The sequence below is a fragment of the Lissotriton helveticus genome, chromosome 3_1 (genome assembly GCF_964261635.1).
Source record: "Lissotriton helveticus chromosome 3_1, aLisHel1.1, whole genome shotgun sequence".
In the NCBI taxonomy this organism is placed as follows: Eukaryota; Metazoa; Chordata; class Amphibia; order Caudata; family Salamandridae; genus Lissotriton; species Lissotriton helveticus.
The window spans coordinates 46,670,390-46,687,268 of record NC_136061.1 but is presented as its reverse complement, the minus strand read 5'-3'; the positions used below and the strand labels follow the sequence as shown (position 1 = coordinate 46,687,268).

The 16,879-nt window shown below is 53.6% G+C and overlaps 1 protein-coding gene across 6 annotated transcripts in view; it reads right to left on the bottom strand.

Moving 5' to 3' along the window:
- The window catches only part of NHEJ1 (non-homologous end joining factor 1), a 1,839,518-nt gene that overhangs the window by 1,518,538 nt on the left and 304,101 nt on the right, over positions 1–16,879 (bottom strand). For all 6 annotated transcript variants that reach the window (XM_078679206.1, XM_078679207.1, XM_078679208.1 and 3 more), the window contains exon 4: positions 1,878–2,016. In XM_078679206.1, the coding sequence (XP_078535332.1) occupies positions 1,878–2,016 (139 nt within the window). The remainder of the gene's footprint in view (positions 1–1,877; positions 2,017–16,879) is intronic.

Below are 16,879 nucleotides of genomic sequence, written 5' to 3'. Positions count from 1 at the left end.
GGGGTTGTGTGTGTGTGGGGGGTTGTGTGTGTGTAGGGGGTTGTGTGTGTGGGGGGGGTTGTGTGTGGGGGGGGTTGTGTGTGGGGGGTTGTGTGTGGGGTGGGTTGTGTGTGTGTGGGGTGGGTTGTGTGTGTGGAGGGGTGTGTGTGGGTGTGTGTGGGGTTCTGTGTGGGGTTGTGTGTGGGGTGGTGTGTGGGGTGGTGTGTGTGGGGGTATGTGGGTGTGTGTGGGGGTGTGTGTAGCTGTCTGTGTGTGGGGGGATGTATGTGTGGGGATGTGTGTGGGGATGTGTGTGTGTGGGGATGTGTGTGTGTGGGGATGTGTGTGTGGGGATGTGTGTGTGTGGGGATGTGTGTGTGTGTAGGGATGTGTGTGTGTAGGGATGTGGGTTGTGTGGGGGTGTGTGTGGGGGGGTGGGGGTGGAGGTGTGTGTGTGTGTGTGGGGTGGTGTGTGTGGGGTGGTGTGTGTGGGGGGTGTGTGTGGGGGGTGTGTGTGGGGGGGGTGTGTGGGGGTGTGTGTGGGGGTGTGTGTGGGGGTGTGTGTGGGGGTGTGTGTGGGGGTGTGTGTGGGGGTGTGTGTGGGGGTGTGTGTGGGGGTGTGTGTGGGGGTGGGGGTGGGGGTGTGTGTGTGGGGTGTGTGTGTGTGGGGGGGGGGTGCGTGGGGGGTGTGCGTGTGGGGGGGGTGGGTGTGTGTGTGTGTGTGGGTGTGTGTGGGGGTGTGTGTGTGGGGGTGTGTGCGTGTGGGGGTGTGGGTGTGTGTGTGTGGGTGTGTGGGGAGTTGTGTGTGTGTGTGGGGTGGGGAGTTGTGTGTGTGTGGGGTGGGGAGTTGTGTGTGTGTGGGGTGGGGAGTTGTGTGTGTGTGTGTGTGGTGGGTTGTGTGTGGGGTGGGTTGTGTGTGGGGTGGGTTGTGTGTGGGGTGGGTTGTGTGTGGGGTTGGTTGTGTGTGGGGTGGGTTGTGTGTGGGGTTGGTTGTGTGTGTGTGGGATGGGTTGTGTGTGTGGGTTGTGTGTGGAGAGGTGTGTGTGTGGAGAGGTGTGTGTGTGTGGAGGGGTGTGTGTAGGGGTGTGTGTAGGGGTGTGTGTGTGTGGGGTTGTGTGTGTGTGTGGAGGGGGGTGTGTGTGGAGGGGGGTGTGTGTGGAGGGGGGTGTGTGTGGAGGGGTGTGTGTGTGGGGTTGTGTGTGTGTGTGGAGGGGGGTGTGTGTGGAGGGGTGTGTGTGGGGGGTTGTGTGTGTGTGGGGTTGTGTGTGTGTGGGGTTGTGTGTGTGGGGTAGTGTGTGTGGGGTAGTGTGTGTGGGGTTGTGGGTGATTCGGGCTAGCTCGCTGCACTAGCTCACGTTACTGTGTCCCTGAAACAAATTTCACAAAAAGGTGCGTCACCAACATGAAAAGTTTGGAAAGCTGTGCCTTAAGATATCTGAAAACTGAGACTTTACAACGAAATAAGCAGAAGAGATCTACTGCCATGTTTCCTCTTGTTGCCAATTTGTTTGTAGCTAAGCTTTTTTGTTTAAATGTAGCAATTGAGGCACAGATTTTGCGTCGAGGATGCACCACTTTTTGGGTACAAGCTTGATGCAAAATCTAATTTGTTAAATCTAATAATGTGCTTACAAGTACTCTTGATTGAGCTGTTAAACGTATGTGTGAGGTCTTAATATCTGAGGTCACTTCCTGCAAGGTCATTTCCTGTGAGGTTACTTCTTATGACGTTACTTCTTGCGAGGTCATTTCCGGTGATGTCACGCACCAGCAAGTCACTTGCATACTGGTAATTCGGTTAGTACCTCCACTTCTGTTTTTTTAGGCCTCGTGCGCTGTGTGACGCCACTGCTGACTGTAGACTCATTATTCAGGGTGTGAGGTGCAGTGACACCTACCTCGGCTCAGCGTGGCGCCGCCCTCCCGGTAGTCCTGGATCTCCGCATCCTTCCGCAGCAGGAGGGCGGCCAGCTCCCGGGAATGGCGCTCCAGAGCCAGGCTCATGGCCATCAGGGGCCGCAGGAGGTGACGAGAGACCTGCAGGGACAGACAGACAGACAGACGGCAGGGTTAGGGGCATGCTGTACCCAGGGGGCCAGGCAGGGAGACGGGGGCTCTGCAGAGGGGACCCCTCTCGAGGAGGGAGGGGCTGGGGCCCCACAATGGCGCTACCTGGAACGAGCATCTTGAACAAGAGTTTCAGAGACATGTTTACTCACCTGTCACTGAGTCCTGAGCTCTTCAACTCTAGTGCATGGGCGCAGCGCCATCTGGTGCACGGTACCGGAACACCTGCCACCGCTGTAAACAGCGAGAGCGCCGGGCTCTCCAGCATCTCCTTGCAAGTAACAAAAATACAGATGCACTTTTCTTCAACAGCCGCTTCTCTTTTTAAAAGTACTCCGAACGTTCAATTAGTGGACATCAGCAGATCGGACAGGATCCATTAGAGAGGATTACATGATCAGTGCGAGGGCGGGGGAGAGGGGTTCATGGGGAAGCCAGGATTTGAACCAGGCCGTTACACTATAGCTCTTAAATAGTTAGCAGATCAAAGAAGGGTGCAGAGGTCTCCCGTGCACCCCTCGCCCTCCAGACCCTGCCTCCCGTGCCCCCAGTTGTGTCCTTTAAGATCTTGAGGGGACAATTGCTCCGCAGTTGTTAGGCGGCTCTTCAAGGACAGAAGTTACTACACCAGGGCGGGGTTAGTCACATCAGGGCCACAGGAAGTCCCCCGCCCCCACATGTCCCAAACACGCAAAATAATACACAGACATCGTATTAGTTTGGGAAAAAATTGCTGCAGGTTTATTACATACAACATATGTAATGATGGTGGGTACATTACGGGCGATCCCGGGCTGGCTGCATTCTCGCCACCTGCCCGCCTGTTGAGCCAAACAGCACAGTGGCGAACCACCCAACAGCTGTACAATTAAAATATAAATACTGACACGCCCCTTGCGGGGCGTGACTAGGCAAACCCCGGTTGCACAGGCCCACAACCGCCCGAAGGACTACTGGGGCGCCGACACGAATTCCTGCACCTCCCATGAGGTTACAGGTTAGGCTCTGGCACCCCTATGTGCCCGCTGAAGTACATCGTTTGCACCTCTCTTCTTCCGGATCGCCCAGTAACTCCGCCACAGCCTGTGCGGTGGTACCCGCTGCCGCACAGGCCCCCCCACCACTGCTACCTTTACTACCTGCAACCTTTGCTCATGAGTGCTTCTTTCAAGTCCAGCAGGAAGAGGTCTAAGCCTACGGGCGTGAGGTGAACACCATCCTCCTCAAAATAACCCTTCACCTTGTCCTGAATCATGTCATGTTTGATAAAGCCTAGGCCTCTGCGCTGGGTGAACTTTTTTATAGCCGCATTGATCCGCCTCCTAGACCTCTCGATTGCCTCGCAGGACTTAGCACCCCGCCAGGATCTCCTGGGCACTATTTCGGACCACCAGACCTCGCATTCCCGCAAAAGGCCACTGATGATGCCCAAGTCAGTCTTCATTTTAAGTAGAAGAGTGGATTTCCCCAAGTACGTAATGTCATTGCCACCCAGGTGGATTATCAAGTGGAGGGGAGATGGTCCACCCAAGGCAAGGGCCTCCCGGAGTCGGAAGAGTAAGCTATGCCAGCGCATGCCCGGGAAACCCCACCACACACAGTCAATACTTGTGAAGGTGCTGGTCCACTGCCTGACCGCTGCCCATCGGGCCAATCTGTCGACCATGGAATTCCCCATGACCCATACTCGTGAACCTGTCAAAGAAAGACGCAATATGTTCAAGGGTCTTTATTGAGTAAATCACAAGTAAAACAAATAACACCACAACAAAACACAGCAAACAAAGCACAAAATTTTACCTCCATATAGAGCGTAATCAAGGCCTAATGTAACGTTTATAACAAGACGATTCCCAGCGCCCTACTGACTGAACTTGAACTGGCTGCATACCAGCGCGGAAGGCCGATGTGGCCGCCCCTATGCGGAAGGAATGGCTAGAAAACTTCTTCCCCTGTACTAACAGACCAGCCCTGTCCAGGCAGGCCAGCATGATTTTGTCCATCTGGTATTTAGTCAAGGGGCTGAGGTCAGCATGGACAAAAAGGTAACCCGGCCCAGCAGGCCGCATAGCCAAGAAGGCCCGTAGGACCGACACCGGGCAGAAACGGGGATCCCCAAGGGGGGAGAGCCTGATAACAGACCCCCTACCAGCCTGATCAGTCTTGGACCGCCTGAGCGTGATGGACAACACATCCCCAAAAGCGATATCCCCCACTCCCAACGCATCCCCAGAGACATCTGTCTTAGAGCGGGCAACCAACTCGCAACTCCGGAGGGCCCCAAAGAATGCTAGAATGAAGGCTGCAGAAAACAAAGCCGCTTCATACTGCGAGTGCACAACTGCGCGCAACACTTCTAACATAGCCTGGAGCGATGGGAAATCAATGGGGGACCTGGCGTCAGGGACCCTTGGATCCTCCCGAGCCCAACCTTTCAAAGCGGCCCTAATCACAAAGGATTTGGCTGGATCTCTCCCTCCACACAACCTAGCCTCATGACTAATGGCCGCTAAATGGCCGCAAACCCATGAGTGGGACTTCTTCTGCTTTTTCGCCCACACCACGAATGCCTGAACTCTCTCCTCCAGCGCCAAAGCCTGCAAGCCTAAGTCAGAGATTACTTTAAGGAAGGTAGCACGTTGACTCGCATAGCGTTTCCTTGTACCCAGCGCTAAAGATTTCTCTCCTAATTCTCTCAATTGCTGCTCCACTCCAAGATGTGCCAAAGCCTTGGTGCAAAGGGGGTCATCTCCTCTCTCGCCTGGGGGCAAGCCGCCCGAAAACGGTCCAGCTGTAAACGAGAAAGAGCGTCAGCTGCGACATTAGTGACCCCCGCAATGTGCCTAGCTCTAAACTCAACATTGCAGCGCAAGCACCTGCTAGCCAATTCCCTGAGTAGAGACAGCACTAGCGGACAGCTGGCAGATAGACCATTGATTGCCTGCACGACTGCCATATTGTCCGACCAGAACAAAACCTTCCTGTTGGACAGGGTATCCGGCCAAAGGTGTAGAGAAATCACAATGGGAAAGAGTTCCAGGACAGTAATGTTAGCAGTAATACCACGCCTGCGCCAAGCATTGGGCCATCCCTGCGCGCACCATAGCTCTCCCAAAATGGCACCAAATCCCTCACGACCAGAAGCGTCCGTGTACATGTTCAACTCTGGGCTCTCCACCCACGGGGACCTCCATATCACTGTACCATTAAAATCAGAGAGAAAGTCATCCCACATTAGCAAATCTTTCTTGAGTCCAGAGGTCAATCTAACAAAGTGATACTGTTTGTGGACCTTGGCAGTAGCCTTGGCGAGGCGCCTCGCAAAAACTCTCCCCACCGGAATGACCCTAGCAGCGAAGTTCAGCTTGCCCAGAAGACTCTGAATGACCCCCAGAGGTGCCTTATCCCTACCTAGTAACGCATGGATATCGTTCTTCAGACCCACAACCTTTTCTGCCGGGAGACGAGACACTCCCCGAACCGTGTCGAGCTCAATCCCCAGGAAGGTCAGCACTTGAGCAGGGCCCTCCGTCTTACCTGGCGCCAGCAGCACACCTAAGCGACTAGCTAGGTCAATAAAACAGTCCAGGCCCTCCTGACACTCCTGCGTGCCCTCCCTTCCAATAAAGAGGAAGTCGTCCAGGTAATGTGACACTGCTGACACTTTGTATTCTTCTGTGAGGGCCCACTGGAGGAAGGTGCTGAAAGCCTCAAAGAAGGCACAAGAGACAGCGCAACCCATTGGCATGCACTTATCAAAGTAGAACCCCCTCTCCACTTGAAACCCAGCAAATGCTGGCTGTCTGGGTGTACTGGTAACAAGCGGAAGGCTGCCTCAATGTCCGCCTTTGCTGGCCAGGCCCCCTCCCCAGCTCTCCTCACTAAGTAGATGGCCATATCTAGGGAACAGTATGAGACAGAACAGGCCGCTTCTGGAAGCCAGGAGTTGACGGAGTTCCCCTCTGGAAAAGACAAGTTATGAATCAGCCTGAAAGCCCCAGGTTCTTTCTTGGGGACTACGCCCAAAGGGGACACCACAAAGTCAGGAAAGGGGGGGGGGAGGAAAAGGGCCCGCCACCCTCCCTAAGGCCACCTCCTTTCTAATCTTCTTGTCAACCACCTCAGGGAGCTCCCTGACAGATTTCTGGTTCTCTGCGTCCCTGCTGACCCGAGGACCCTGATATGGGATTTTGAAACCCTCCAGGAAACCAGAAGTCAGGACCTCCCTATCCTTTTCATTGGGATAAGCTCGCAAAAGGGGCAACAGGCTGTGGATGATGACTGGAGACGGGCCTTTTGAGCTAAGGGGGTGGGGGTCCCCACAGGACAGTGCAGTGAATGAACCCCCCGCTAGGGCGGTAGAAGCGGAAGGCAAAGCTGAGGGGGGGGACGCAGCAGGGAGGACAGAGAGGTGGGGTGGGATATCGGGGTCATTATTTATCCTTATTGGCAGCGCTGGCAGAGAAAGATCGCTTCTCGCAGGAGGACTCCGGGTGGGAACCACCGCATTTGTTGCAAGCGTGGGAGAATCTACATGCTTTCCCCCAGGTGCAATTACCTGCATTGTACAACCTGCAAGTGGAAGAGACATTCTTCTTGGCGTACTGTCTGTTGAAACTGCCCCCCCCACGCCCTCCTCGAAAGGGCTGCCTGAAATTATTTTTCTTCTGAGAGAACAACTTATCATTTTCAGACTTCTTAACTTGGACAACACTATCGGCACCACTCTCAGCTTTACCTTTACCCATGTGTACGATCCACAGTCTAACCTCAATCTGGTCCCACTCTAGTTCTGGACAGACAGACATTTTTTTGCGGAACTCACAATCATATGAGTACCACCCCATCCCGGAAGATGCTTCAGCTTCATTGGTTATGATACTATTATACTGGAATAGACCTTGCGCCTGATCAGGGAAGCGCTCTGTGATTACCGCTGCCAGAATGGCAAATGCCTGACGCCAGTTTTTTATTGTCTTTTCTGGCCATGACTGAAATCGCGCCTTCTTCACCTCATCCTTGGAGCCCATTCTTGTCACATCCGACCCATGCGCCCCCAACATCAACAGGGAAAAAATGTCTATAAACTCTCTACGCCATATGCCCTCCTTCGCTGCCTGCGGGACCAGCCAGGCTAGGGAACATTTGCCTGACAAGAGGGGCGCCATGGTCATCAATACTGTGGGCGCAGGTAGGGCCACCCCCAAAGTCGAGGAGGCCGCAGAAGTACTGGGTGCCACTGTGGGAGGAGCGGCCGGGGAAACAGCCTGTGTCAGGAGCGGGGGCGCAGCGGGTGTGAGTGTATCCTGGGACACACTTGGGGCCAACGGCAACACTTGGGTAGGAGGCGCTGGGGAAACAATCGTTTGAGGCGTGCTGACAGGCAGGGAAACCACACCTGACAAGGGACTGGCAATGTCCCCCCCTTGAGAAAGCCCACCCCATACTCGAGCCACGTCCCCCTCCCCAGCGGCATGAAGTGGCGTCGCAACTGACGGTACAACAGTCTGTGAGTGCATTAAATCAGGGGACTGCACAGGGGGAGCGCGCAGACCGGCTCTGATTTCCGACATGAACAAAGCCAGCGAGTCTGTAATCTTACCCAGATCTTCCCGGGTAGCAAATTCCGGGCGAGGGGGCGACGGAGGGCACACCCGGATCACCGCCGGGGGGGATGCCGGGGCGTGCACAATGACATTCCTGACCGGGTCCGCCGCCCTGATCTTAGTGGGGGGTTCTGCAGGGAAGTCCTTCACTGTCGGCTTCCTAGTGCGCTTAGGCCTCCCTGTGGCCGGGTCCTCTGCCACTTCTATTTCTGTTATCTGTGGGGCGGGGGCCGGCCCGGGGGCTTTAGGGGGGTTGGCCATCAACAGTTCACTGGCCCACGCCACCCCATTAGCTTTTATCATATCCAACAAAACTTTCATCTGTGGGTCCTGGGAAGGTCCTAGACCCGAGTCATCAACCTGGGACGTCTGCGTAAAAAGGGATGGGGACCCCTGACTCTCCATGGTGCCTTCGAGTGTATCCTGAAAAAGAGATAACCATGAGCCACCATTTCCAACATCTTTGTCAAGCAAGCACGCACGCCCCACCCAATGACTGGCCGCCCCCCAGGCCCACGAGGTACTCTCCAACCGAGGGATATAAGGAGAGTGCGGGGGGGGTAGGAATGGGCGCTCGGTACCTGTAGAGAACGAGAACGGATATTGCAAATATCTTAGTACATCCTTAGTACAGGCCCACTCTTATGCGTACATACCTCTACTGCTATTCCAGAGAAAGCTAACGAGGTCCGTAACTAAGAGGGTGCCCCCGGAATCTGCTCCAACGACTGAGTGCACTTGCGCTAGCTCTAGATGCGGTAAGCGAATGCGAGACTGAATCTGCAAAACAAAGTACGACAATGTTACAAAACGCCCGCGCCATATGCATTAATGGCCTTACACCCCTAAAAGAAAAGGATCGTTAGGACAGCGCTGTGCACAACCTGGGAGGAAACCACTCCTCACACTGAAGAACAAAGTGAGGTCCCGCCTGAGCTTGGACCCACGCACAGTCAATGAGTGGGGCAGGGCTGGCAACTTACCACGCTACCAATGGCATGTGTAAAGTCAGTGCCTAACCCAGGCGACCAAAGGCGCACCGAAGCGGTTCTTAAAGGAAAACGAAACTTTCATAATAAACGTAAACAATTGCATACGCCGCTGACACTGCGCGGGAGCAGGCGGCAGCCGGACGTGGGAAACCCATGCGTTAGCCAGGGTGGGGCATTCTCTCCACTAGTTAGCGGCCACCTCGCCCCAAGCACGGTACCCTTGTGTGCACAAGCCAGATCCCCCTGCATCGTGCTCGCTGGTTGGCCTCCCAACTCTTACCCTGTGTGCGGATAAGCCAGAGATGGATCGCCATACATTCCAGAATGCCCGCGGCGGTCGGGGGGGGGCTGGGAGCAAGCGGGTTAGATTAGCAACAATAAACGGTTAGCGACAACATAACATCCCGGGCATACACAATAATTGCCAGAATACATAACATCCCGGTCATACACCATAATTGCCAGAATACATCGTTATGCAGCAGCAGATTATGCGCAACCGCAACATTGGTACACATAACCTGAAGCGCTCGTCGGGTCCCGCACCCACATGGACCGGAACTCGCAAATAGACAGGCAAAACGGCAAAACATGAATAGGCAACAGCAAACTAAAACAGAAAATTATACACGCACCAATAATAAACTTTCACGTGTTAGAAGTGAGGGGCGAGCGCCCAAGCCTGCCCGACCACAGATTTGCTGACATGGCCGCCCGAAACTCACCCGCCCAAAATGGCCGCTGGGAGAGCCGGAAACCGGGGGATGAAGGGGGGGGGGGTTAGGGTGGCGAAGGTATGAGAATATTTGGCTGCCAGGGCTAAGGGAAAACGACCCATAGTTTAAGAACGTGCACCTGGGCCCCGCCACCACGAGGTTGCCCCCCCCCCCACCGCAACGAAGTTTTAAGGAAGCAAGCGTCGCCACTGCGCCGCCATGTGGAAAGCCGAGAGATAGATCAGTATTACATGTCGGACAGAGATAGGACGGAGATCGGACAAAGCTCCGGGTCGCACGGCATGGGTACACTCTACCAGCACGGCCGCGAAAAACGCGGCGGGGCCGACGGATTACAGGCCGGCCCGCTAAACCCCACCCGCCGAAAAGAGGGCGAGGAAACAGAAACCACATCGGGGAACCGGACGTCCCCCCCCACAGCAGCCCATGCTAATGGGCCGCCTCGCCAGGCTCACGACTCCGGAGGAGGGAGCAGGCGGAGGAAAAGGGGGGGGAGAATAGGCCAAGGCCTTGCTCACCTCAAAAGAGTGTCCCGAAGACTCGCGACGGCGTCCGGAGCGGCAAAGAGGCCCTCCAACGGGGTGCTGGAACTTAAGTACCCCTGGAGGCCCCTCCCCGCCGCCCCGGATGAGAATCACCGCCAGCCGCCTCCTCCAACCAGTGAGGAGGAGAAGCTGAACATCCTGCTGGGGGCGGGACAGCCCTCCGAGACTAGTGGCCCGCCCTCTCTATGGCCCCTGCGTGGCCTCGGGCAGGCGCATAGCGGTCACTAGTAACAGCCGGTAACATGTTCTTACTGTAGCATGCTCCCACCCCCGGCCCTCCCCACCCCAACACAACAGACCTGAGGTGACCAGCATGGATCCAGCAGGGACTGCCTTGACAGCGGGGTGTCTGCATGGAGAGTGCCCGCAAGAACCAGAGCCTGTATACAATCATGTGGGGCACACCCGGTGCCTGCATGGAGAGTGACCGCAAGAACCAGAGCCTGTATACAATCATGTGGGGCACACCCTGTGTGTGCATGAAGAGTGACCGCAAGAACCAGAGCCTGTATACAATCATGTGGGGCTCACCCGGTGTCTGCATGGAGAGTGCCCGCAAGAACCAGCGCCTGTATACAATCATGTGGGGCACACCCGGTGTCTGCATGGACAGTGACCGCAAGAACCAGAGGCTGTATACAATCATGTGGGGCTCACCCGGTGTCTGCAAGGAGAGTGAATGCAAGAACCAGAGCCTGTATACAATCATGTGGGACCACGGTGTCTGCAAGGAGAGTGACCGCAAGAACCAGAGGCTGTATACAATCATGTGGGGCTCACCCGGTGTCTGCATGGAGAGTGACCGAAGAACCAGAGGCTGTATACAATCATGTGGGGCACACCCGGTGTCTGCATGAAGAGTGACTGCAAGAACCAGAGGCTGTATACAATCATGTGGGGCACACCCGGTGTCTGCATGAAGAGTGACCGCAAGAACCAGAGCGTGTATACAATCATGTGGGGCTCACCCGGTGTCTGTATGGAGAGTGACCGCAAGAACCAGAGCCTGTATACAATCATGTGGGGCACACCCGGTGTCTGCATGAAGAGTGACTGCAAAACCCAGAGCTTGTATACAATCATGTGGGGCACACCCGGTGTCTGCATGAAGAGTGACTGCAAAACCCAGAGCTTGTATACAATCATGTGGGGCACACCCGGTGTCTGCATGGAGAGTGACTGCAAGAACCAGAGCCTGTATACAATCATGTGGGGCACACCCGGTGTCTGCATGAAGAGTGACTGCAAAAACCAGAGCCTGTATACAATCATGTGGGGCTCACCCGGTGTCTGCATGGAGAGTGACTGCAAGTACCAGAGCCTGTATACAATCATGTGGGGCACACCCGGTGTCTGCATGAAGAGTGACTGCAAAAACCAGAGCTTGTATACAATCATGTGGGGCACACCCGGTGTCTGCATGGAGAGTGACCGCAAGAACCAGAGCCTGTATACAATCATGTGGGGCACACCCGGTGTCTGCATGAAGAGTGACTGCAAAAACCAGAGCCTGTATACCATTATGTGGGGCTCACCCGGTGTCTGCATTGAGAGTGACCGCAAGAACCAGAGGCTGTATACAATCATGTGGGGCTCACCCGGTGTCTGCATGGAGAGTGACTGCAAGAACCAGAGCCTGTATACAATCATGTGGGACACACCGGGTTCCTGCATGAAGAGTGACTTCATGCAATCATGTGGGGCACACCCGGTGTCTGCATGGAGAGTGAGCGTAAGAACCAGAGCCTGTATACAATCATGTGGGGCTCACCCGGTGTCTGCAAGGAGAGTGACTGCAAGAACCAGAGCCTGTATACAATTATGTGGGGCACACCCGGTGTCTGCATGAAGAGTGACCGCAAGAACCATAGCCTGTATACAAACATGTGGGGCTCACCCGGTGTCTGCATGGAGAGCGACAGCAAGAACCAGAGCCTGTATACAATCATGTAGGACTCACCCGGTGTCTGCATGGAGAGCGACTGCAAGAACCAGAGCCTGTATGCAATCATGTGGGGCTCAACCGGTGTCTGCAAGGAGAGTGACCGCAAGAACCAGAGCCTGTATACAATCATGTGGGGCTCACCCGGTGTCTGCAAGGAGAGTGACTGCAAGAACCAGAGCCTGTATACAATCATGTGGGGCACACCCTGTGTCTGCATGAAGAGTGACCGCAAGAACCACAGTCTGTATACAATCATGTGGGGCACACCCTGTGTCTGCATGAAGAGTGACCGCAAGAACCAGAGCCTGTATACAATCATGTGGGGCACACCTGGTGTCTGCATGGAGAGTGACCGCAAGAACCAGAGCCTGTATACAATCATGTGGGGCACAACGGGTGTCTGCATAAAGAGTGACTTCATGCAATCAAGTGGGGCACACCCGGTGTCTGCATGGAGAGTGAATGCAAAAACCAGAGTCTGTATACAATCATGTGGGGCACACCCGGTGTCTGCATGAAGAGTGACTGCAAGAACCTGAGCCTGTATACAATTATGTGGGGCACACCCGGTGTCTGCATGAAGAGTGAGCGTAAGAACCAGAGCCTGTATACAATCATGTGGGGCTCACCCGGTGTCTGCATGAAGAGTGACCGCAAGAACCAGAGCCTGTATACAATCATGTGGGGCTCACCCGGTGTCTGCATGAAGAGTGACCGCAAGAACCATAGCCTGTATACAAACATGTGGGGCTCACCCGGTGTCTGCATGGAGAGCCACAGTAAGAACCAGAGCCTGTATACAATCATGTAGGACTCACCCGGTGTCTGCATGGAGAGCGACTGCAAGAACCAGAGCCTGTATGCAATCATGTGGGGCTCACCCGGTGTCTGCAAGGAGAGTGACCGCAAGAACCAGAGCCTGTATACAATCATGTGGGGCTCACCCGGTGTCTGCAAGGAGAGTGACTGCAAGAACCAGAGCCTGTATACAATCATGATGGGAACACCCGGTGTCTGCATGAAGAGTGAGCGTAAGAACCAGAGCCTGTATACAATCATGTGGGGCTCACCCGGTGTCTGCATGAAGAGTGACCGCAAGAACCAGAGCCTGTATACAATCATGTGGGGCTCACCCGGTGTCTGCATGAAGAGTGACCGCAAGAACCAGAGCCTGTATACAAACATGTGGGGCTCACCCGGTGTCTGCATGGAGAGCGACAGCAAGAACCAGAGCCTGTATGCAATCATGTGGGGCTCACCCGGTGTCTGCAAGGAGAGTGACCGCAAGAACCAGAGCCTGTATACAATCATGTGGGGCTCACCCGGTGTCTGCATAGAGAGTGACTGCAAGAACCAGCGCCTGTATATAATCATGTGGGGCACACCCGGTGTCTGCATGGAGAGTGATTGCATGAACCAGAGCCTGTATACAATCATGTGGGGCTCACCCGGTGTCTGAATGGAGAGTGACCGCAAGAACCAGAGCCTGTATACAATCATGTGGGACACACCCTGTGTCTCCATGAAGAGTGACCGCAAGAACCAGAGGCTGTATACAATCATGTGGGGCTCACCCGGTGTCTGCATGGAGAGTGACCGCAAGAACCAGAGCCTGTATACAATCATGTGGGGCACACCCGGTGTCTGCATGAAGAGTGACTTCATGCAATCATGTGGGGCACAACCGGTGTCTGCATGGAGAGTGAATGCAAAAACCAGAGCCTGTATACAAATCATGTGGGGCACACCCGGTGTCTGCATGAAGAGTGACTGCAAAAACCAGAGCCTGTATACCATTATGTGGGGCTCACCCGGTGTCTGCATGGAGAGTGACCGCAAGAACCAGAGGCTGTATACAATCATGTGGGGCTCACCCGGTGTCTGCATGAAGAGTGACTGCAAGAACCAGAGCCTGTATACAATCATGTCGGGCACACCGGGTGTCTATATGAAGAGTGACTTCATGCAATCATGTGGGGCACACCCGGTGTCTGCATGAAGAGTGACTGCAAGAACCAGAGCCTGTATACAATCATGTCGGGCACACCGGGTGTCTATATGAAGAGTGACTTCATGCAATCATGTGGGGCACACCCGGTGTCTGCATGAAGAGTGACTGAAAAAACCATAGCCTGTATACAATCATGTGGGGCACACCCGGTGTCTGCATGAAGAGTGACTGCAAGAACCAGAGCCTGTATACAATCATGTGGGGCACACCCTGTGTCTGCATGAAGAGTGACCGCAAGAACCAGAGCCTGTATACAGTCATGTGGGACACACCCTGTGTCTCCATGAAGAGTGACCGCAAGAACCAGAGGCTGTATACAATCATGTGGGGCTCACCCGGTGTCTGCATGGAGAGTGACCGCAAGAACCAGAGCCTGTATACAATCATGTGGGGCACACCTGGTGTCTGCATTGAGAGTGATCGCAAGAACCAGAGCCTGTATACAATAAAGTGGGGCTCACCCGGTGTCTGCATGCAGAGTGACTGCAAGAACCAGAGCCTGTATAGAATCATGAGGGGCACACCCGATGTCTGCATGGAGAGTGACCGCAAGAACCAGAGCCTGTGTACAATCATGTGGGGCACACCCAGTATCTGCAAGGAGAGTGACCGCAAGAACCAGAACCTGTATACAATCATGTGGGGCTCACCCGGTGTCTGCATGGAGAGTGAATGCAAAAACCAGAGCCTGTATACAATCATGTGGGGCAGAACGGGTATCTGCATGAAGAGTGACTTCATGCAATCATGTGGGGCACAACCGGTGTCTGCATGGAGAGTGACTGCAAGAACCAGAGCCTGTATACAATCATGTGGGGCACACCCGGTGTCTGTATGAAGAGTGACTGCAAGAACCAGAGCCTGTATACAATCATGTGGGGCACACCGGGTGTCTGCATGAAGAGTGACTTAATGCAATCATGTGGGGCACTCCCGGTGTCTGCATGAAGAGTGACTGCAAAAACCAGAGCCGGTATACAATCATGTGGGGCACACCCGGTATCTGCATGAAGAGTGACTGCAAGAACCAGAGCCTGTATAAAATCATGTGGGGCACTCCCTGTGTCTGCATGAAGAGTGACCGCAAGAACCAGAGCCTGTATACAATCAAGTGGGGCACACCCTGTGTCTGCATGAAGAGTGACCGCAAGAACCAGAGCCTTTATACAATCATGTGGGGCACACCTGGTGTCTGCAAGGAGAGTGACCGCAAGAACCAGAGCCTGTATACAATCATGTGGGGCTCACCCGGTGTCTGCATGGAGAGTGACTGCAAGAACCAGAGCCTGTATACAATCATGTGGGGCACACCCGGTGTCTGCATGAAGAGTGACTTCATGCAATCATGTGGGGCACAACCGTTGTCTGCATGGAGAGTGACCGCAAGAACCAGAGCCTGTATACAATCAAGTGGGGCACACCCTGTGTCTGCATGAAGAGTGACTGCAAGAACCAGAGCCTGTATACAATCATGTGGGGCACACCCTGTGTCTGCATGAAGAGTGACTGCACGAACCAGAACATGTATACAATCATGTGGGGCTCACCCGGTGTCTGCATGGAGAGTGACCGCCAGAACGAGAGCCTGTATACAATCATGTGGGGCACACCCGGTGTCTGCATGGAGAGTGACCGCAAGAACCAGAGCCTGTATACAATCATGTGGGGCACACCTAGTGTCTGCATTGAGAGTGACCGCAAGAACCAGAGCCTGTATACAATAAAGTGGGGCACACAATACAAAACACAAAAGAGCAGATCAAGTCTAGGAGAAGTGTGTGTCTGCAATAGCAAACGTGCGGCATTCATGGTGAGTCGTGAAACAAGGGGTGCCAAACATGAAACCTCTTGGCAGCAGGGGGCTGATAAGATTCCCATCAGACCACCCATGTGGTGGAGTTTGCGTCATGTGGGAATTGGTAATCATGCCATCCCAAGTCCAACCAAATAGTGTCGGTACAAAAAGTCACAGAAATGTGATCATTGTGGCATCCTAGACGTGATGTAAACTAGAAAAGTGCAGTGCTCAAAATTAATCTAAAATTGGCTACCCAGATTCCAAGGAGAATTCTTTACACTAGAAATCCGAGTGTCAAGGATTAAAAACACGCTAGGTAGTGAAGCTACCTTGTAGCGCTAGATAATGTGGTCGACATGTTTCAGCCATAAGGGCATCTAACCCGGCTTTCTTCAGGACCTTCTATAACAGATTCTGCTACTGCAACTACAAATGAGATGTCATAGTGAAAGATTGACAAACATGCACTTAAAAAGTTGCAAATATATCAAAAACGTAGAATACTTAAATGTCCACTCAAGGGGAAGTTATAAATCTTCTTCCTATCAAAAAAACCAACAGAGAAAAATGTTGAAGCAACACCAAGTATCACATAGACACCACAGCGCACACACGTGAAGATAACACAGACACACCTGCATGAATAGTTTACATTCTGCATTCAAGAAAAGCATAATAGCTTAATCACATAGAGGAATTACCTCACCAGTGATACTCACCCAGCTTTGTGTGGGTGATGGCCTCACCTCACCCGGCAACCGCTCGGGAGTATGAGGCCCCGCTCTAAAGTGTAGAAAGAGACACAGTAAGCACACAACTTTACCGTGTATGACCAATTACTCTGCACTTAAAACCCAACAGACATATGGTAGTTACCCCTCTGCCCAAACCAAACCTACATCAACATCAGAGCCCGCAGGAGGATTATTAGGTCATACTAGCAAGATACTAATCCAAAACCTGCTGTATACTTCTAGGAAAATCTACCTGACATGATGTGTTTACAGGCATGGTCTGTTAGTCGACCAAAGTGCCTTGATAATAGGGTGGACAATCTGCCATCCACCCTTGGTAGTTACCTAAGCCATTTGTGGGGATAAAATGATCAATTTGTAAAGCGATATACATATATAGAAAGATTCTTTTGAATATATATATATATATATAAGGGAAACAGGCCACCACCCCAACGAAAAAAT